The sequence below is a fragment of the Passer domesticus genome, chromosome 3 (assembly GCF_036417665.1).
Source record: "Passer domesticus isolate bPasDom1 chromosome 3, bPasDom1.hap1, whole genome shotgun sequence".
Classification (NCBI taxonomy): Eukaryota; Metazoa; Chordata; class Aves; order Passeriformes; family Passeridae; genus Passer; species Passer domesticus.
The window spans coordinates 73,657,685-73,679,696 of record NC_087476.1 but is presented as its reverse complement, the minus strand read 5'-3'; the positions used below and the strand labels follow the sequence as shown (position 1 = coordinate 73,679,696).

Here is a 22,012-nt window from a genome sequence, read left to right as displayed (position 1 = left end):
TCTTTCAATTTTTTTTTTTAATTTTTCTCTTTATGGGGACATTAATGGTACAGGGCCGATGATGGTGTTATGGCTTCTCTTGGAAACACAGTGCACACTCACTTGTTAAAGTAGGCAGTATGTAGTATATCAATCTCCTGAATCAGTGACAATAGGACAGTCCACTATAATCCAGGTGCTGTTACATTTCTGTAATTCCTCTGTAATTACTTTAATGAATGTGCTGTCAGTACAAGTGCTCCTCTACTCCACTGGTATTGCCAGCTGAATAGTATTTTCTCTTTATTATTGGTTATATACAACTTAATTGTCACCAGATGATGTGTTTTGCACACTGAATCATATTTATATTCAGAAAAATTGAATATTCATAAATACCTTCACACATCAGAGAATATGCCACATAACTAAACATTGTGCTAGGAATGTCGTGGTGCACATACCTTTCCAATACTCTTGTCAAAATGGGTGTGTGTGGCTTCTATATAGAGCACGCCCTGTCAACAGCAAGGCTAGAGGGAAAATGCCTTGCTTCAGGTCTTTTCGTTCCCTATATTATTACAAAAGTTTGTGAATCAGAATACTATATTTAAGCTTAACTTTTGTTATGTTACTATAGTCTCTGTTATTCATCCTCAAAGTTGGTTGCATACAGAGAATTCCCATTATGTTTACAATCCTTTATTTGCAGTCTTCTTTCTCTCCTGTCAATAGCTGATCTTCACTGCTTGTTTCTTAGTTTTTTCCTAGATATCATTGTGCAATCTCAAATGCTGGTTAACATTTCTTGTAACACTGATTTATCATCTCTCTAATCTTTTATATTCTCCTTTTAACTAAGACAACGAGAGGCATAAACTGGAGGCTTTATGAGGAGAATAACCAGGAAATAAAGACTGTTGATCCTGCTATGAGTTTGCAGGATGTATTCTGAAAATACAGTGACCCCAAAACCAAGCTGAGTGCTCTTAGGAGCACCCAGTTGAGCAGTGATTGCAAAGAATAGGAGAGAGAGCTTGACTCCTAGGTTGAGTCAACTTGGAAAGGTGTTATTACCTATCTGTGTAGGATGTCAGAGACCTTTACAGAGATACCTTGTCCAGCTGTGTTATCCACACTTCAGGATACTGAAGGATACCAAAATGTAGGAGCAACTAGATGTTTGACCCTAAAGCTAGTGAAATATATTTTCAGCCTTAATTCAGTACCCTTCTAAGTAACAATGCTTCCTAAATAAGAATTCATCCTAAGTTAGAATGCTTCCTAAGTAAGAATGCATCACCTTAGTCAAAGCTTTGAGTGGTTTTGTGAAAATTCATTTGAGTTTTTCAAATAAAACTCCATACAAGTGTCAAAATGCCAATGCTGTTGGTCTGACTGACTAGTGCTCAGAGTCTTGGACTATATTTTGTGCCAATATTACTTCCTCAGGATATCATTGTGGGGACTTAAGCAGCCTACAAAGTATTGTATGGGAAAACATCTGATGTCAGCTAGTAGGGGGAAACAGTGTGGTTTCATTGCTTACATTCAGGGCAGCTAGCCAGGAACTCCAGGGCTCTAATCCTGGCTCTGCTTTGGGCAGGGGTGTTGCAGTCTGGACAGATCAATGCAAGCAGAAGAAAGGTTTCATCAGAGAGATAGCTGAGACAGCATCTATAGAATACAATACGGAGCTTTACAGACTTATGCATTATAGCAGGTGGAAGTGAAAAAAAAGGTGTTGTATTGACCAATTGAAACAGTGATATTTCTCTAAATGAAAAGGCACTCTTTTTTTCAATTTTGCATGCCTTTTGTTTTGTTTGTTGATCTTAGTGTCTCAGTCATGTAAATCATGACATTGGATTTGCATCTTTTTCCTTGCAACTGATTGATAACTTTAAAGATTCCTCCCCTTCATTCTGCAAACTATACCTGTCATTGTGTCATTGTAAAATATGCATTGTAGAACACAAGCAAAGTAGGATAGGCTTGCCCTTTGATGCAAGAGAGAGCCTGTGTCTTCTCCTGCAAGTTATCTTCATGAAGATGTCCATACATATATGAAGAAAAATTGCTAGTGTTCAAGGGTACTTGCCATGGGACTGTACTGTAGTTGTTTCCAAATGAGACCCAAGGCAAGCAGGTTTGTAAATACACAGGCTTTTCCACTCTTCCTTAGCCTGTGTTTGTTCCTCATGATTAATGAAAACAAGTACTGCTAAAGGCCCTTGTGAGCTACATTAATTATGCCAGTGGTCGATTGGTTTGGCCCCAAATGCTTTGTAACAAGAGGCAGATTTAATTAGCGACAGCTCTGATTGCAATAGCTTCACAACCTCCTGGGAGCATCATGCAGTGAGCTTGCTTTTGCATTATTGTCCAGAAATTAAAAATGTTTAATTTTCCCAAATTAAAAAGAACACAAAGCATACAATGCATTATATGTAGAAACAATAACAGAACTCTCTTCATGTAAGCAATAATAAAAACGTTTCCTTATTAGGTGACTGAATGTCAACATTGCTCTTTCTTGTGATACTCATTGTAAAAATTAAATATTTATAATCTGTTTTGTTTGAACAGTACTGCCAAAACTAGTATTTCTAGGGATTTTCTTCCTTGGTTGTAGAGAGCTTCAAAATAAATGTAGCTTGAGGTAGTTGTACATGTCTCTGTGGGGAGACGAGATGGGAACTGGTCTGAAAGGGCTGGAAATACCGAGCAAACACCTTGAAAAATAACACTTTGGGAAACCTGCTCTTTACTCTCACACAGAATAGATTGCTGGAAGCATTTTTGCAAGGCCCGTACTGTTTATACAGGTCATTTGTGTGACATGTTAAACACTTAAAATAATGATCTTCTGAGCAAAACTAATCATGATAAAGTAATCACAGATTGTAAAAGACTAAGGATCCTTAGACACTTTAAAACTCTAATTTCTCTAGTTCAAAAGGCTTTGTTACTATGCTACTATGCTACTATGTTACTTATCTAAGAAGCCTTTAAAATTGTTCTGAATATTCTTAGGACTAACTTTTCTGCCGTTGATCCCTACTGTATGCAATGGAATGGTTCCAGTTCACTGGAGCAGAAATTTTGGCCTGGACTTTTTCAATATGACTGTAGGTCTCCCATTCTTCAAAAGCATAGCAATGTTTCACTCTCACATCATATTTAGCATACTCTTTAGAAAACTATTTCTTTTTGAAAAAATAGATGAAAATGGGATGGAATTGGAATTTTTATTTTTAATTCAGATTGCCCTTGGTTTTTTCCAAAGTTTGAAGGTAAAGCCAAGCCAAAGATTTGTCTTTGCTCTTGAAACCAAAGCACAGACTGTTTAACCATGGCCATATGACAAAAGAAAAAAAGAAAAGAAAGAGCAACATAAAACTGTATTAAAAGTTATTGGAGTTGAAAGAATTAATATTAGAACATTCTTACTGGCTTTTACTCTTCTTTGGCTCATCCTTTTTATTGCACACAAAACTTTGCCAAAATCAGTAAACAGTCTTCTTTCTGAATCCTGGAGCTCTCCTGTTATGAATACTGACATCCTACGTGCTATATAAATAGCGTGCTTTGGATGTAGTGTGCTGCGGGGCAAAGACCGGTACAGCCTTTAATCTGAGATGAGCTTTCAGCTTTATGCAGGGTTAAAGCAGTGCAGTTACCATTTGACCAGTCTTCATGGTGCAAAATCTCATACTGAGAAGAAGAGTTCTGGGAGCAATATCGTCAACAGGTAATACCACCTTACCACCTTAGAGAATATGTTTTTTGCTCTGTTAAAAGATTTTTCATTGCACAACACAGTCCTTGTAATTTGAGTTGAGCAATAATATGCTGGTTCTAAGTTCCAGCCAGAAGGTTCTAGCCTTCTCTTTGATGAAATGAAGAAGAAATAAACAGTAGAAAAGTTTTTGATTCATCTGTCATAGGTTAGCTTTTAAGGGTCTAAATATGTTTTCAGTATTACTACATTTTTTAAATTTTGGGATTGTTTAATCCAAGTAGGTTTACTCTGAGAGGTAATGGCAATGGTAGCATAAACTTTTGATTATAGCTGTTGAAGTAACTGCCTGAAATACTTAAGAAAAAATGGAACATTTCTGTTTCAGGAGCCTGTTTAGTATCTTCATTCCTACTCAGTGCCAGAGGGCCAAATTCTTACCATTTTGTAATGCCCATCCAGTCTGCTATGAATTAGACAAAGGTGCAGACAGTATTGACCATTTTATAAGATGCTTTGACACATGTAAAGGAGACCTACCAAAATTCAAAATAACATTCTCATATTTTTTTAACATATCTGCACATTTTTAAACTGTGCATCTCAGATCGTATTCCCACAAAACAGAAATCATCCTGGCTCCTGCTGGCTTCTGCAAATGTAGTGAGGGCTCTGTCTGTAAGGTGGAAATGAGTTGATACTTAGAAAATTAAATGTTGGTGGAGTGCAGTCACCTCAGGCAGGAGTTAAGCAATAAGGCTGGAAAACATTGCATGGTGCCAACAGTATTAGCGGTGTGATCCAGTAGCAGGAACATGACACAGGCTGCAGCCAGAGATGCCACTGTACACCTCTGAAAGGAAAATTATTTGAGTGCCTAAGATCAAATATCCCAAGTCATGTCCACGCACTCAGTTTCCCAAATGGGGAAGAGAAACAGCTTCTTTGTCATGGAGGGAAAATGCTAGATAGATAAACATTCGTGTAAGATGGCTGGGTTATTTAAGTGGCAAAGTATGAATTTAGGCACCCCTGTTTGCCTATTTTGTTTTTAATTTTTAGTACAGCTATTCAAACAAATATGTATCCTCAGCTTACCTGGCAAAGAGTTTAATTTTCACAGCTCTATGGAAAAACTGAACCAGCTTTATTTTCACTTCAAATCTCTCTTGAAAAATGAGAGATTTTTCCACTGGCAGGAGACTCACATTTGCTGGTCAATATACTCATAAAGCAAGAATGATAGCTTTGCGCAATTTTGTTTAATGAATGAGCCTTCAGATTGCTATAGCAAGCTGGCCAGCCAGCCACTCTGTTTGGGACAAGTCAGTGATTTTCATTTACTGCAATTTTGGGTGATGACTTTTTTGTTTGGTTGGTTTTGCAGTTTGAACACAGTGGGGCTGCTCTGCCATGGCAGGATGAGGCAGCCGTATGTAACAATAATAGGTATCAATATTTTCGCTTATGTGGGAAAATCAGATTTCATCCCATTTGGAAAATAACTGCTTTCAGATGTATCCTTGCAGAATGGGGCAGTCATTTGCACATTATCTTCTCTCATGTTAGCGAAGCCAAGTTAACAAAGCCTAGCAAAAACACCTGGAGATGATAATACATCTCCCTTTAATTGAGCAAAAGCAGGATGAGGGATCTCATCTCTTCAGAAGACCATATTTTCCATTCTAATTGTGAAGCCTGATGCCATGTCATTGACCATTTGGCTTTAAATGATTTTTGATTTGTGTAAAAGTACTTTTTAAATATCCGCTGAGGAAGATAGAGTGTAAACAGTCCTTGGATTATGCCTGATACTTTACAAAGGCTTGCTATCACTTTCATGCACTGCTGTTAAAGATTCAACAAAAAATATGCTGCTTTTGGTTTACTGCACTCTCACATTTCATGGATGGTACAATAAAATATTTGACCTGGGAAATTCAATACAAAAATTTTGGCTATAATGCAAAATGCATCTCTGAAGTAACTCCTATCTATAATCTCTATAATCTAATGTATACTCACTTCATGTTTCTCTCTTATTTGTCTACTGTAGAAATAAATGCTAATATTTAAATGTTTAGAATCTGATTGTGTCATGTTTATAAATGAAGACTAATTTCAGTGTGATTTTTCAAGCCGGGACAGATCTCACACTACAGTTTTATTCAATCTGAGTAGGAATGGCAAAATAGAGAGTTACATTTGGTTTCAAAGAGGTAGCTAGTTTGATCTCTTAATCTGTTCAATGGCAGTGAAGAGAAAAAAGATCACAAATGAATAGCTGTTTAATTTAAATTAGTTATAATTCTGTGAGAGGATAAATTTGAATACTTGCATAATGTTTCTCATCTGTTTAACCAAGAAGCTGGGCTAAAATAAATAAACAAGCAAGCAAAGGAACAACAAAATAGAATGCTAAAATAGCAGGCTTTTTGAAGCAAAACAGTTCTTTTTCTTTTGCAGTGACTGTGGTTATAGTCTTTCTCACTAACTGTGGTTACAGGATTTCAAATCTTAAGAAAATGAAGAATTGTAGAGGTTTGTGCAAAAACTTCCTTAAACCAGAAACTTAAAACAAAATACCAGCAGAAAAGTGGGTTTGGATTTTGATTAAAGAGCAAGTCATCCCATTACACTTCAGACCTCTGTCTTATGGCCCCCAAACTTTTGCCATTTGATAGAACAGAATTTGTGTATTTCAGAAGTCTTGATTTGATATAGGGCTACTTGGCTACTCGGACCCAGGGTAAAAGTTGAGAAAATCTTGGTGTATCCCAGTAGATGATATTGCTTATGATTATACTCTTTTCAGGTAAAGCTAAATGGGGCTAGTGGTCTCTGTATTTTGAATATTTTTTTCAATGGGCTCAGTGCATTTTCAGAGGATTTTCCTTGTGTATTGCAGTGTCTTTGCATATGAAACCACAGAGATAAATGAGAGCATCTGTCTGTGATTTATCCTTCTTTGTTCAATGGACTAAAGTACTTAAATTAATCATTAGGTCTGTGTTGAAGCAATGAGCTTTTTGCTTTTTTAGTCACAATCATCATCCCAAGCTCCAAAAGTGCAAAATAGTGATCAGCTGTACGCTCTCTGAAAATGCAATAAGGGACCTGCAATATTTGGTTCCCACAAGTTTTTTCACAAATGAGAAAGAATATGGGTAGGAAAGTTGCCAGCTTCCTCCAGGCTTTGAGAACCCTCATGATGATTCTCATCTGAACTTAACGTAAATCAAACCATGTGATACCAGATGAGTATAAATGCTGTAATTTAGTCCTAGGTTTTGGTTACCATTTAGATGTTGGGTCTAAGCTTGAGTGTTTATTAATGTTAACTGTTCTTTACTATCAGTACTTGGTCCATAGGCAAATACTAGTCTTAACTGGAAACATACTTGCATATGAATATATTCAGCTGAGACCTGATGTACTGTCCATTGAATTTAGTAGGTATTTTTCCATGGATTTTTACTGGGGGAAGCCTGGCCCACATAAATACTCTTTGTTTGATCCAGGTTAATGAACAGCCTTTATCAGAAGCTAGCAGCATGAGCAAATTAATTCTTGCATTTTTTTTTGGTAGCATTAAGCTGCACTTGATTTCAGTTAGAATCTAGGTTACTTGAAAGTGTCAAGAGGTGCTAGGCAGAGAAATTCTTGTAAGAACAGGTGTCCTGGGTTGAATAAAAACAATCTTAAAAAAGATTGGTGTGAGATGCACATTCTTTGGCCATGAGGGACAAGGAAACAGCTTACTATACATAAAGGGTAAGAAGCTGTCATTCAAAGTGCATTATAGCATTTCATCTACCTCTTCAGAGAAGGAATCTGTCATGTTATAGAATGTCTGGACAAAAGCTGGAAACCCTGAAAAAACAGAAAGCTATAGAATTACATTTCTCCTTTAGTAGAATTAAATAATTTGGGGAATTTTTGTCATTTGTATTAGCAGTGCTTATAGCAGAAACAGAATTGATGGATTCTAGGTGATGAAATTGATCAGCTAAGGTAAAGAACCTCTTAGTTTACTTTGAAGGAGTGTGTTTGTTGGAGTTGGATTGATGGAGCCACTGCTGTAGTAGACAATTTGCCATTCAGTCAAATTCAAGTTCTTTGCAGGAAGTGCATAGCTTGAATAGAAATTATCCCACTTCCCGCTTTCCTTTCTAAAGTGAACATTCTGGTCATATGTGGAAATACAATTTGGTCTAATGTAAGTGGAATTCCATTCAACGAATCTTGAATACTGTGAAAAGTACTTAAAAATATAAAAACATACTGTGATCAGTTTCCTTGGGGTGTATCAACTTCACTGGTTCAAAGAGGGTTCATCCTAAGCAAATGGATCAAATTCTTATTCTCATGAGATATGAAATTTCTTGGAGGGTTTCATGGGTGTCAATAGGACGAGTATTGATCCATCCTAATCATGTTGTATTGAAATAAACTAGCAAAAAGCCTCTGTAAATCAGTACTTGAAGCGCACTTAAATTTTGCTTAAATAACTAGGACAGACAGATGATTTGAAGAACACTCTGATTAGCAATTTTGGTATGATGACATGATTATATTCTGTCTGTCTGCAGGGTAGAACTGCAATATTAACTGCCTGTAGTGTTACACTGTACTCCTCTAGAACTTGCTTTTCACTTTTGGAAGTATTTTTGTTCGCAGGTTTCTTGTTACCTGCTTTCTGTAGGGGACACTGAGATTCAAGCCCTAATAAAACATCCATTTACCCTGAAAACCAGGCTGCCTCAATTGCTCTTTCGTGGCCCATTATGATAATGAGAAAAGGAGGAAGAAGGAACCAACTGAGAACAGAATTACTTGGAGCGGATTCTGTTTGTTATATACACATTGTGGGGTTAAGGGAGTTGGAAGGAAGTGTTTGTATAGTGGCAGGAAATGTTAAAGTACCATACAGATGCCTCTGTAATTTTATGCACATTTGACAACTTGTTCCTGTGGACCACACCGAAATTTAGACATAAATACAGCTATTTGCATTTATGCAAAAAACCCCAACTCAAATTATTTCTAATCATGAAATTCCACACAAGGGGAGAAGTTGTGATAAGATACAGCAGGAAAACTGCTTGAATTTCTAAAATAAGGAGCCTGTTACAAGACTAACAAGATGATTATCCTAACATACATAAAACAACACTCAGTGTTTTAGATATGCAATGGAAAAATGCACAGCTAAATAGATTATTCAGGATGACTTTTCCAGAAAAATCACTGCTATTCTCCTCTAGTGTAAACATTAACATTTTAGTTAGACCATCACAGATGAGTAAATTGAGTCCTTAATAAATAAGGATTTAAATTTTTATATCCTATTACTATTGAGGTATTGTTCTTAAAAATTAATTCAGTTAATTTAAATTTTCTTGTAGAAAAATATTGTAAATTAACTTGATTTATTGAAATCCAGACTCTTTTCTTAGGGAGGACTGGCAAAAAAAAAAGACCAAAGATTTTATACAAAATGTGAAATTTTTCCTCTGAGTTTGTCATTAGCTGAAGTGTGTTTCTTATTGACAGAAGATATCAGCAGCATTTCACCTGGTTGTAATGAACTGTAAAGGCATCTTAAACCAGAACATAAAAAATGTATTTAGCAACTAATCTTTGAAGTGAAAAGGGAAGAAATGGAATATCACTGTGACAAAGGAAGTGTAACACACATTACATCTAAAGCATTTTTTTAACTCGCTCTTTGTCATGAGCAAGAATTTTACTTTGTCATTCAGAAATGGCCATTGGATGGATGATACAAAAGCTCTTGGTGTAAAACCAGTCAAAAAGGTGTATTTCCTTATATGATTGAAATGTCTGCTTTGAATCAGTAATGTTTATAAGACTAAATGAAAATGTAGTTTGGGTAGGAAATGCAGAAAGGTTTATTAACCTGAAATAAGTTACCCCAGCTAAGCTACAGCACTGGCTAAAATGGCAGACTATGCAGAAAGGATTTTTTTTAGCTTTGTTTATATTTTTAAGCATGTTTATATTTTTTTACTAAGATGCTTGGAAATTATCTCTTTTTTTTTCTGACAAGGTAAAATTGAAGGAATTAAGTAAAATAACAACAGTGTAAGCACATTCCTTGAAAAGAAGCAACTGGAGTGTCCGTGCTTTTCTGTTTCCAGAAGGAATGTTATTGTAGTAACACATTCCAGAGAAAGTTTGATGCATTTTAATGAGTAAGGTGTTTATCCTGCTTTTATTGTGGCATAGATCCTTTTCCATACTGTTCACTTTATGAACTTCTGGCATCCATCTGTTATGGTTCCAGTTCATAGTTGTTGTCAGATTGTTTGGACAAACTGTCAGAGATTTTCTAAGTTAATGACATTTATCACTGGTTCTCCTGGGAAATGAACATTTGTTGACCGTGACTCTTCTGACATTACAAAGGCAATTATTTTCAGTGGTGTGGTAGCTTTTGTGATAAGAGCTCTTAGCATCACAGGGCTACAGTTGCATCTTTCCACTACTCCTGTTGTAAATAATTGATAGAAAAGTCTGAAAGTGGACAAATGTTTCCCTCAGACAGGAAATCACACAAAGGATTAATGTTCTGGTTCTGGCAGGCAGGAATTATAGATAAGCACTTTAGACCAGTTTTCCTTTAGGTAGGATCAATGTTCTAGTGGGGAAAACAAACAGGGAAATAGTAATGGTAACACAAATGGTAGTGTCAAAAGTGCATAAAACATTAGGCTTCAGAAATTACTCTCCTGGCAGATGGCCTGATATCTGGCCTGAAGCTCATGGGCCATGATGTAAGGGAGAAAAATTATAAGCTATTCTGCGCTTTTGTTGAATGAATTTAATGAACTCTGTTCAGCAGATTTGTAATAAGACTCAGTCATTTGGCTCATAGACAAGTGACAGATGTAATGTTTATAATATTTTTTTTCCTAATTTGTTAAAAATAATCTAGATTTTATCTGAAAAGTAATTTAAGCCCAGTGATAAGTATTCCTCTGCTTGTTAAAATTTCCTATCTGTAAAGGAAAGATAAGAATTTGAAAGTTTCAAGAAGGGGAAAGTTCTTTATCTTTAAACCTTCCTTTGATTACTGTCTGCTCTGTTTCCAGTCTCACTTCTGAGGTTAAGTTGCAGCAGTCCTCTGACTGTCCCTCCTAAAGCTATAAGCCACGTTTTCAGCCCTCTTGTGACATCTTCCCCATAATTTTGCATAATTCTGCTTTTCTGTGCCTCTGAGATTTAAAACCTGACATAAGGGAATAAAAGGACCAGAAGAAACATGACCTAGTGCTAAAGATACAAATTTCTGGCTTGAGCAACAGCTTGTAGAAAATCTTGCCTCAGCAAGTCAACCAGTAAAGACCAGTAATGTCTAACACTGTCACCTCACCTAAATCACCTCAACAGAGGTGACTGCATTAGCCTGTGAGTCAGCAGTGCAGTCCTTCAAGGGTTGTTTCAATCAGTAGAAGCTAGAGCTTCACAGAAATTAGAGAGCACAGAGTATGCCCACGGCTGAAAAAAATCATATCTGCTTCTGCACTGGGAATTTTCCATCACACCCACTCTGTTCAGATACATTTTGTTTATCTGGATGACCTGACTATGTGGTCTTTATACACCAGGGTATTTTCTAAACAAAGGTGGGAGCATACAAATGTATTTTTCATACAAAGCTGGCTTCTGGGGAGATAAGAATACCTGCATATCTGCCATATTATGTTGCTAGTTTCAAGGACGTAAACCAAGAGAAGGTCACAGTAACTAATGGCATGGTCCCAAGGTTTATCACTATGAAAGAGACAGTAATTTAGTGGAGTTTAAAAAGTAACTATTTCATGTCTCTCTCATGGCAGCCACTTCACCCCATGTGCTCTTTTTTACTTGCTTGTATACAAAACATAAAAAGTTAACAACAAAGCTAAGTGAGGTGTTTTCTAGAGTTGTCACAGCTTGTTATTTGATATTCATCATAATCCAGATTAACTAAGGGGAACATTTATTTTGGCTAATCTAGGAGGATGTTGGTGACAGATTTCTACTTTGTCAAACTATAGTTACTTCAGTGAATGTTTCAACACACAAATAATTCCTATTTCCCTCTTTAAAAGAGTGTTTCTGCTCCTACTACAGTGATTCTCTAAATATACTTTATTATCTAATGATTGGAAATTTGAGAGGTATTCAATATCTGTTTATGTCAGTGGGTAGACCAAGACAAAAGCATGCAAAATCATCAATTTATCTAGATACCCTGTTCAAATACTATATGAAACAAAAGAGGAAAATAAGTCATCTAAAGACCTCCATCTGTGCCTCATGGAATCAAGCTAGAAAGTGATATTCTCTTTCTTTAAACCTTTTACATGGATTGAAAAGAAAAAGTACACTGTTTTATAAACCAGGCCATTGTATAGATGGAATTGTGTGCCATTTAAAGTAAGAAGGTGTTTAGCTTCCTAGCACCTTTTCCCCTGCCAGAGAAGTCTGACTGATTTTGGACATTTACATATGCAGAAGGCTGTCAAGGAGCAGTATTGTTCTGGACATGATTAGTGAATTTCTGTTGGTGCCTAAAATTTGCAAAGCATTTTCTGAATTCTGTGGGTAAAAGAAAACAAGATTACCCTACAGCTGAAATTTGTTAAAATGCACTAGAACATTCAGTCAGGATTCAACTTGTTTTTTGTGCACTGAACTATTAAAAGTCAAAAAGTAAATCCTTTAACTGGCTTGAAAGAAGAGCAAATATTACCCACATTTTTTTAAATTGTAACATTAAAATGACTGTTTTTTAACTGAAGAGAATCTCTTACTGGTTCAAATTCTACTTGAAATTTTCCAGTTAGCAACTTGAATGCCTGCATGATCCTCAATATTCTTGCTTTTCAAATATTTATTTATTTTTTTTTTCCTACTGGGTCATGTGGGAATTATTTAGAAATGTATTTTTTAACAATCTACATTTCACATGATAGGTGATTATAAAGTCCCTAGTAAAATAATTATTTTAATAAATAGTCTTTCTTATTTATTGTCCCTGAAGATTCACATGTACTGGTTTATTAGTGACCAAAGATCCTCAGCAGAGGTGTTATTTTACTGGTGTAAACTGACAGGCATTCTCAGGCCCTGTGGTTTCTGCTCTTTCCCCCTTGCCTCATAGTTTCATGTAAAGGCTGAGAATATATAGATATGTAAGTTTTTCACACATTTGGAAAGGTTTCAGACATACAGATTACATGACATAAAAATGTATTCTTCCCATGGGTTTTTACTTTCCAGAACAAATGATACATTGCCAACACCAGAATCACCAGAAAAGAACGTGGAAGAATTCTCAGTGTTAAAAGGTTGTTTCAAAACTGGAAAGAGTGAGCAGAATATAAACATCCAAATGAATATCTTGATGAATAATTCATTTAAGGAATCCTAAGCAGTTGGATTTTTACTATTACCTCTGAAAAGAATCTGTACTTTAGGGTCTGTGGAGTGCATGAGGATTTTTTTAAGGTCACAAAGTATATGCTTATCCATAGATTACATCAAGTATAGGAAAGGGGGTGTTCAAAATACTGTTGGGACTATAAAATGAAGGAGCTGCATGAAAAGGAAGCTAAAGTTTCTTACAATATATAGCCTAAAACAATGTACCTGGTATTTGAGCTGCAGCAAGCCTTCACAAACAAAATTCTTATATGCAATCAAAGAAAGCTATAAAATCTGTTTGATAAATTGAGTAGGCTCTTTCCATCTATCTTCAGTACTTTTTCTTTTCCATCTAAAAGCATCGTCATGTGATCAAGAACTTCAGTCAGCCCTGGAGGAAGCAAAGCAGCCCCAGAAAGACAATGTGTTCATTCCAGACTGTGCTCAGGGTGGCCTCTACAAACCAGTGCAGTGCCATCCTTCCACGGGCTACTGCTGGTGTGTTCTGGTGGATACAGGACGTCCCATCCCTGGTACATCAACCAGGTAAGGGAGTACATGTTCAGTTCTCAAAAGCTGTGGTAAGAACATGCCCTAATGTCCATGGACTACCCTGTTGCTGGTGGAATTATGTCATATAGGTTTTTTCTACTATAAAGTGAAATATTTTGAGACATCATAAATTAGGGCCAGATGGCCATGGACTCTTTCACTTCAATGGCACAGGCAGTTTGCCATCCTAGTCCTCTTCTTTACTCCTTTTTTTTTTGTGCTAGGAATCCAAGACTTGAAGCAAATAATGAATATTTTTTCAGAAAATCCCAGAGGAAATCTCACACTTCTTATCCTGAATATAAAAGAGGCAACTGAGATGGTCTATGACACAAAACATGTCCAACCTCAGAAATGCTTAGTTATTTTGTTATTTTTCTATCAACCTCCTCAACTATTTCATATGATGGGCTTTGATGGAACAACTCCTTGGGAACCCATAGCAAGGAAATATCATTTTAGTGTGTTATTAATAGAAGGTTGGAGTTCAGTCATCTCAGCTGAACCGGATACATGGTAAATTATTGTAAGCCATATAGTGCAGATGTAGGCAAAGCACATATCAGGTTCCAAAGGTTGTTATTTAGGTTGGTTATTGAGGTTTGGCCCTTGTAGGAATGCTATAGAAGCTCATATGGAGCTGGCAGGCAGTATAGGTATCTTGATGCAATCATAACTCTTTTATAACTTCAACAAAATCTCTTTTATCATTTGCATAAGGTTTGTGAAAGAAACATGCGTTATAAGCCACTTGCTGTAAAATAGTATATTCTTGGGGAGGATTTTTTCATGTATTCTTCAAGTGCTAATTTATTGCTAGCTGTTTATACCATCGTTTAGACTATGCCAATTACAGTGCCATCTCAAGTGGACTTGATGATCTTAGAGGTCTTTTCCAACCTTAAGGATTCTTTGATTTTATCACTTAAAGTCGCTGTTGATCAACTCTTTCTGCTGAGTTGAGGTCCACAAATGGTCAAAACATAATAGTTTAAATTTGATCCTAAAACTGTAGGATCACTATACATATTGTATGCGGATCTAAAGATGACTTCTAGTGATTCCAGATATTCCCTTTTATGCTCTTTCTCTGTTCTCCACTCCTAGGTTTGGTCACTGTTTCTTCTTTTTAGTGCAAATCCTTCTTTGAATTATTATCTTAAATAATTTTATTCCCTCTTCCCTAATTTGAGTCCAAATCATCTTTTTGTGCTCATCAAGCAATGGGGCTTCTGCTGAGGTTTTATTTTTGTTGGGTTTTGGGTTTTGGTGTGGCCTTTGTTTTATTTCTGTTTTTGTTTTAGTTTGGGTTTTCTTCTTGTGGGTTTTTGGTTTGGGTTTTTTGGGGGGAGGGTTTGTGGTGTTGTTTCTTTTTCTTTTTCTCCTTTTTCTTTTTTCTCCTTTTTTTGTGTGTGTGTGTGTATGTGTGTGTGTGTTTTAGTTCTTATTGATATAATTTTATTATAGTCACAGAATAGCTGAGATTGGTAGGGGTCTCTGGAGGTTTTCTGATCCAATCCCCTTACTCAAAGCAAGATCATCTATAGTAGATTGTTCAGGACTATGTCCAGCTTATTCTGAGAATTGCTAAGAATGAAGAATCCATAATCTCTCTAAGAAACCTGTTTTAGTGTTTGATCACAATCATAGTTAAAAATATGTTTTTTCTTACCTTTAAATGAAATTTTCAGCATTTTATTTTGTGTCCACTGCCTTTTATTCTGCCACTGGACATCAGCAAGGAGATTATAACTTCCCTTTCATTATTTTCCTCTCTTTGGATACTTAGAGACAACATTAAGATCTCCTGTGAGCCTTTTCTTCTCCAGGGTGAATAGTGTCAGCATCTTTTTCTTACTATAGCAAATGCTCCAGTCCCTTAATCATATTCATGGCCCTTTGCTAGATCCAGTATGTCCATGTCTCTGTTGTTAGGGGAGCTCAGAGCTGGACACAGCATTGCAGATAAGTCTCATGACCTCTCATGAGAGATCTCCACCCTTGACCTGATGGCAGTATTTTTTCTAATGCAACTCTGGAGGCTATTTGCCTTCTTTGCTGCCTAACACTCAGCATCCATCAGAAATCCCAGGTTCTTGCTTCAAAGTTGCTTTCCAGCTGGTTGATCTCATACTGCGCTGATGCAGGGAGTAAATCTGTGCCAGGGGCAAGAATTTTGCATTCTTCTTTTAACTTCGTGAGATTCCTGCCAAACCATTTCTGCAACTTGTTGAATTTCCTCTGAAAGGCAGAACAACTGTCTTGTACACCAGATGATTCCTCCCAATTTTGTATCATCTGCAAACTTACTAAAGTTGTTCCATGTCCCAGTGTCCTGGTCATTAAGGAAAAGATTAAACAATACTGTTTAATGATAAACAAGTTTTGGGGCACTCCACTAGTGACTGGCTTCCAGCTGAAATATTGCTGCTCATCCCAACTATTTGAAACTGGCTGTTCAGCCAGTTTTCAACACACCTCACTGTTCACTTATCTCATGCATACTTCAGCAGTTTGTCTATGAGAATGTGCTCAGAGACAGTGTCAAAAGCCTAGCTAAAATTTAGATGAATAATACCTGCCCATCTCACCTTATTCACTGAGTAAGTTACAGAATCACAGGAAGCTGCAGCATTGGCGAAGTATGATTTCCTCTTCATAATTCCAGCCTGACTACTCTCAATCACCTTCTTCATATGTTTTGAAATAGCTTACAGGAGGATTTACTTTATCACCTTCTCAGAAACTGAGGTTAGGCTTTCTGGCTTATGCGACTCTTCCTTGCCCTTCTTGAACACAGAAGTGGCATTTTCTTTCTTACAGTCCCCAGGAACCTTTCCCAGTCAGTATGACCTTACGGATATAATAGAGGGGCGCACAAATCAGCCAGCTTCCCCAGCATTGTGTGCGCATCCCATCAGGTCCTATGGAGTTATGTATGTCCAGTTTGTTCAAACAATCCCTGAGTTGATCCTTCATGACCCAGGATAAGTCTGCCTTGCTATAGACTTTACTACTGCTCTCAGGAACCTGGGATTCCTTGGAGACTGGTCTTACAAGACTGGGGAGGAGGTGCCATTGAGTACTTCTCTCTGTTCTTTGTCACAAGGTCTCTTATCCCACGCAGCAGCAGGCTCACACTTCCCTTGTCTTCTTTTTGCTGCTGACATGCATGTAGAAAGTTCTTCTTGTTACCTTCATGCTCCTTACCAGATTCCTAAACCCACTGCTGTGCACTTGAAGTGTCTGTTTATTCCTCCTGTATCAGCTGACCAATTGTATGCTTCCTTTTTAAATGTGAATTTTGTTAGGTGCACTTTGTTCATCTGTGTGAGCTTCCTGCCACATCCTGTACATCAGGATCAACCATTTATGAAATTGGAGGTGATGATCATTAAAAATCAACTACCTTGCTTTCCTATTCATACGTATAGTATGCATGCAGTATGTGCCATTTTGGCTCCTACCATCATACAGACTGGAATTCTAGGCTTTCTCAACCCCTTGATGAATCACCTATGGACCTAGAATCAGTCTCTGTCTCTTTTTTCCCCTGTTTGTTCTGCTGGGCTCTTGTTATTAGCAACTACACAGTCACTCAGCTGTGGGAGAAGAGGCGGCGAGAAGACCTTTCACTGTGCTGCATGTCTCAAGGTTGAAAGGCTGGAAAATTGGATCCAGTCTTTCCATGCATATGGTTTAGACACAAAAGTACTCTGCCTGATGACTGATACTGAAAAGATCAGCTGCTATGTTCTTGACCATTTCTAATTTTTCCAGCTTTGTTAGACTTAAGGTCAATCCTCAGTGAAGCTCTGAAGAAGTAAAATTTAGTGATATCCCCAAAGAGGATATTTCTGAGCACAGATGGGTAAGGAGAGTTTTAGGAATTTCATACTAAATAAAGAATGACTGATGTATTTAGGAATCTGCAGTCTTGGTAAACAAGCAGGTGGGATTACTGCCTGGAGTTTAAGAGGAATGTCTAGACCTTGTTTCGGAGAAATATTTAGATGGGCTGGAATCCCATTTCTTGATTTTAATTTTCTTTTCTGTATTGATAAAACTAAACTTTTTTTTTTCTCAGGGGGAGGGAACTAAATGGGGATCAGAATATAATGAGGAATATATACTTGTCTTTTTGTAATTCTTAAAGAAGGGAAAGAAGGAACATGAGAGTCCTTCCTAGTTTAAACAGCCAGGGGCTTGTGCAAAATTTGGTGTACTGTCTTTCAGTTTTCCACTTTCAAAAGAAAAATTAAAGGATCTTCAAATTCTACCACAGGAACTGATAACATTAGTACTCCTCGTAGCAAAATGGATGCATAATACTGAAATCTCTATTCTGCAAATAAGGGTCAAATCACTAAGGGACAGCAGAGAAAGACAGACAGATCCGGGAAACTATTGCCAGAACAATACTCTGCTTGTTATTTGTTTTGAATGTATTCATGAGGATGTTATTTGTCATATTATAAGGTTCTGAACACCTCAATAAATGGTAGTCACATTAAATAAGACCCTCAAAATGAAAGGAAGTTATTAACACTCACCTTCTAATACACTGTCATCTGAAAAAAAGACAAATAATTTGTCAATGAAGGTATTGCAGAAAAAAAGGAACTCGTTCTAGAGTTAAAATAAAGGTATGTCAGTGAAGAACTCCTCTAGGACATTTAAGACAGTAAAACAAAAGAAATAGGTGAAGTTGTGGAATAAATCTGGATTGAAAGGAGGTAATGTATTTAAAGGCTAAAAACAACCATCCCCACGAAAGTGTCGGTGTGGTCCTCACCAGCTGGCTCCCAATGCCTCTTGGAAATCACAACATGAATGTCAGCCTTTTGGTTCAGTGGGAACCAGGGGGCTGTGTTCTCACATGTGACTTTTTGGGAACTAGGATCTCGTGCAGAGTAAACCCCAAACTTGCACAAGAATCTCTGAACTTAAAAAGGAACATAAATCATCTGTTTCATGAAGCTGTCCACACTGTAGAATCCCTGTGGAAGCCTCCATCTCTACTGCTTTGTACACCTCAGTAAATCTTAGTGCTTCCCAGCAGACTGATCAGAGGTGTAAAGCAGTCTTCCAAAGCCCTTGCCAATTCTAGATATACATTTACTGCTAGGGATTCTTTCCCCTTTTAAATTCAAAAGAGTAACTTGGGATGTCTTTTAACTACAATATTTTTAACCTGACAGTGCTCCATTCTGACATGCTATCCCTTTTGCACTCTTTCTCCATGAAAACTGAGGCAAGTCTGTTTTTGTTATCAGTTTTTAGCATGGCTGTTCCTGTATGGTAAATTTTAAGTGACTTGTTTTCTTTCTTCAGTTGCTTCAAAGAGTAAAATGTAGACTTTTCACATTGCAGCATTTTAACACCTATTGGGCTTTTATAGATTTAGTTTGTATATGATGAACTATGTGTGTGTTTAACAAAAATATCAGCCAAAAGGGTAGAAGAGTAGAGGCCAAAAAATAAAATGTAGGCACAGAACAGCCACAGTAATGGAAGAGAAGGAGGGGACTGCAGAGTCAGGTATCAGATTAATCAGGGGCCAGGCTGTTTGCCAGATACTGCATTAGTGAGTATTGCTCAGAGACTTCACTTTCACTGTTTTCTTGGCTGATTGAAGTGGTCATCCATCAAGTATCTGAATCCAACCCATGTTATCAAAGCACCTTCTATTTCTGCCATTCTTTAGGGTAAAAAAGACTCTGTAGCTCTCCCATGTCCACAAAAGTGATACTGTACCTTCTTGCAGAAGCCAAAATTTGATGGGCCAGTAGTCAGTTTCATCAGATGGTATAGAAATAAATTAAGTGCTCAAAGGAAAAAATAATATTGCAGTTCTCTGTGCTGCCTGATAATTAAGAGCAAAATATTTAGGCATTGTTTTTAGAAGCAGTCTGACCTGAATCCAGGACATTGTCACCATTCAATGTTTTTAGAAATATTTTGTTCCAAAAAAAATTGGATTAGTATATTTTAATAAGAAATTTAAGTATACCCCTTAGTAAATGTGATTTTGGTGAAGTTGGAGTAGAACTTCAGCTATATAAACTATGAAAGAATCTAGATTCAGTCAACAGTGTGTATGTGCACACACATGTATATAAACAAAATTCATTTTAGTTTGACTGAGAATTGAAAAATTCTCTGAAGTGGTACCTGCTAGGTTCTGCAATTTCAGTCTACTTTAGGACAATAAAATAAAAATTTCTCAGAAAGAGACTGTCGAGGTGAGTGAAAAACCACCATGCATTGATAGTGAGACATGGAAAAAGAGATGGAATTCAGCAGCAGAATCTTCCATGCTTCCTGGTCTTGCATAAAAAGTATTGCTAGTGGTGTTGCATAAGTCACTATTCATTGGAAGTACAAATAGCACAGTTTCTTGTTACCAGTTAGACTAACAAAGAGACTTTAAATAAACTCAGCAAGCATAGAAGAGCCAGAATATTCCAGCAGCAGGTGGAGATCCAGTCTTCTTCACAGTCCACCTCAAGCAGTTCCAGCCTAATTACCTTCCCTCTGGAAATCCTATCACTTTTTCACTCTAGTTCAAAACACTGACATTAAGCTTTTTTTTTTTTTTAAAAGATACAGCAGCACGTGAATTTAGAGCTACAGTAGTCCCAAACTACAGTACCTGCCTTGTTGTGATTTTGGTATTGTTTCTCTGGTGTTTCCCAACATGAATACTGTCTGTGGTATTATTTATGACTTTTTTGTTTTATAGGTGGGAGACAGTCTCTCTTTTTTTTTTTTTCTATGGGGCTTCTTTGGTATCTTTTTCAAAATAATTTTTATTTTGTATTAATTTGTAGCAGTTCTTCAGTTTTCTTTCCAGTAGAATGGGTTTTATAATAGAGAATATTTTTTTAGTTTGGTATCAACTCCAGGAGAATAAAGATGGTTTCTTTGAGGTAAGTGAAAGATGGACAGATAAATTTTCATTGCCTTCTGAATGAAAATGTGGGCTTATTCCCTGAATAGAAGAAGGTATGAGGACTACAAAATTTGAAATTAATTAATTTTTAATCCAAATAATCTTGGCTGGTTTTATTCTGTCCCTGTTTGCTCTTTAGGTATGAACAGCCTAAATGTGATAATGGTGCCAGAGCTCACCCAACGAAAACAAAGGATTTGTACAAAGGGCGTCAGCTTCAAGGTCAGTGAAATGGATAAATTTAAGTTTATGCATTCCAGGGCTTTATTCATTCACTACAGTAAATTAGAAAGCAATTCCTTACACTGTATCTAAAAAAGGTATCTTTTAGATACCGCTCTATTGATTTGCCTCTAATTGAAGTCTTTGACTTTGGAACAGTGTAAGTCAATATATGTCTTGGGATCTTGTGAGAGAAAGTAAGACTCATTTTAATAATAGTTTAATGGCCATTGGATTTACTTACTGGAATTATTCTTTGCTGCTCTCATATCAGGGAAATCAGCTAATATATCCAGGATAACTTAACCTATGCTTCATAATCCTTGTTCTAGCAAAATCCATGGGAAATTTGCCTCCATCTTCAAATCAGTCTCAATAATGTATAAATCTTACTTTTCTCCAAGAGAATCTTTGTCAGTTTACCTCACAATAATACTTTTTTTTTATTATTCTTCGTTGAAGGAAAAATTGGTGTCTATTAGAGTTTTCATTTTTTTTTCACACTTTTTATAATCATATAAGAGATGTTATCTATTGATAATTGAGATACACAGAAGTCAGTAGACTTCCTTAAAAGGCTATTTTTGAAATAGCCTTTTAGTATGCTTGAATAACTTGAGGTGTAGCAGAGAGAATTATGAGAGAATTACAAGTCACTGTCAGCCATTGTAAAGAATCAGAAGGAAGTAAATAACATGTGCAGATCTTTCATGTCATGAAACAAAATCTAGTTTTGTCACCCAAAGAAACATTCAGATAATAATTCTCAAACTATGCCCATCAGTGTTGAAATGCATATTGAGTGAACACATGTTAATGCTCTCTGTCATGAAATAAATTTAATTACAAGGTGTAATTAAAGAAAATACTAGATATAACTCTATGTTGTGTTCTATATAGAAGCTAATCAAAAGACCTGGTAGAAGATTCCTGCTCATTGTAGGGGGACTCAACAAGATGACCTTCAAGGGTCCCTTCCAACCCAAATTATTCTGTGCTATTTACAACTCCATGGAAATCAGTGGAAAGTTAACCATCTTCAACAAATTATTTCACACAACACTTGCATAGTTACAGACTTGGATGGTTACTTGATTTTATGTTTTTGGTTTTTTTTTTTTTTT

At 36.6% G+C, this 22,012-nt stretch overlaps 1 protein-coding gene across 5 annotated transcripts in view; it reads left to right on the top strand.

Annotated features, from left to right (window-relative positions):
• Positions 1–22,012, top strand: part of SMOC2 (SPARC related modular calcium binding 2) — a 140,271-nt gene that overhangs the window by 83,500 nt on the left and 34,759 nt on the right. For all 5 annotated transcript variants that reach the window (XM_064413955.1, XM_064413954.1, XM_064413957.1 and 2 more), the window contains exons 8-9: positions 13,519–13,705; positions 20,806–20,888. In XM_064413955.1, the coding sequence (XP_064270025.1) occupies positions 13,519–13,705; positions 20,806–20,888 (270 nt within the window). The remainder of the gene's footprint in view (positions 1–13,518; positions 13,706–20,805; positions 20,889–22,012) is intronic.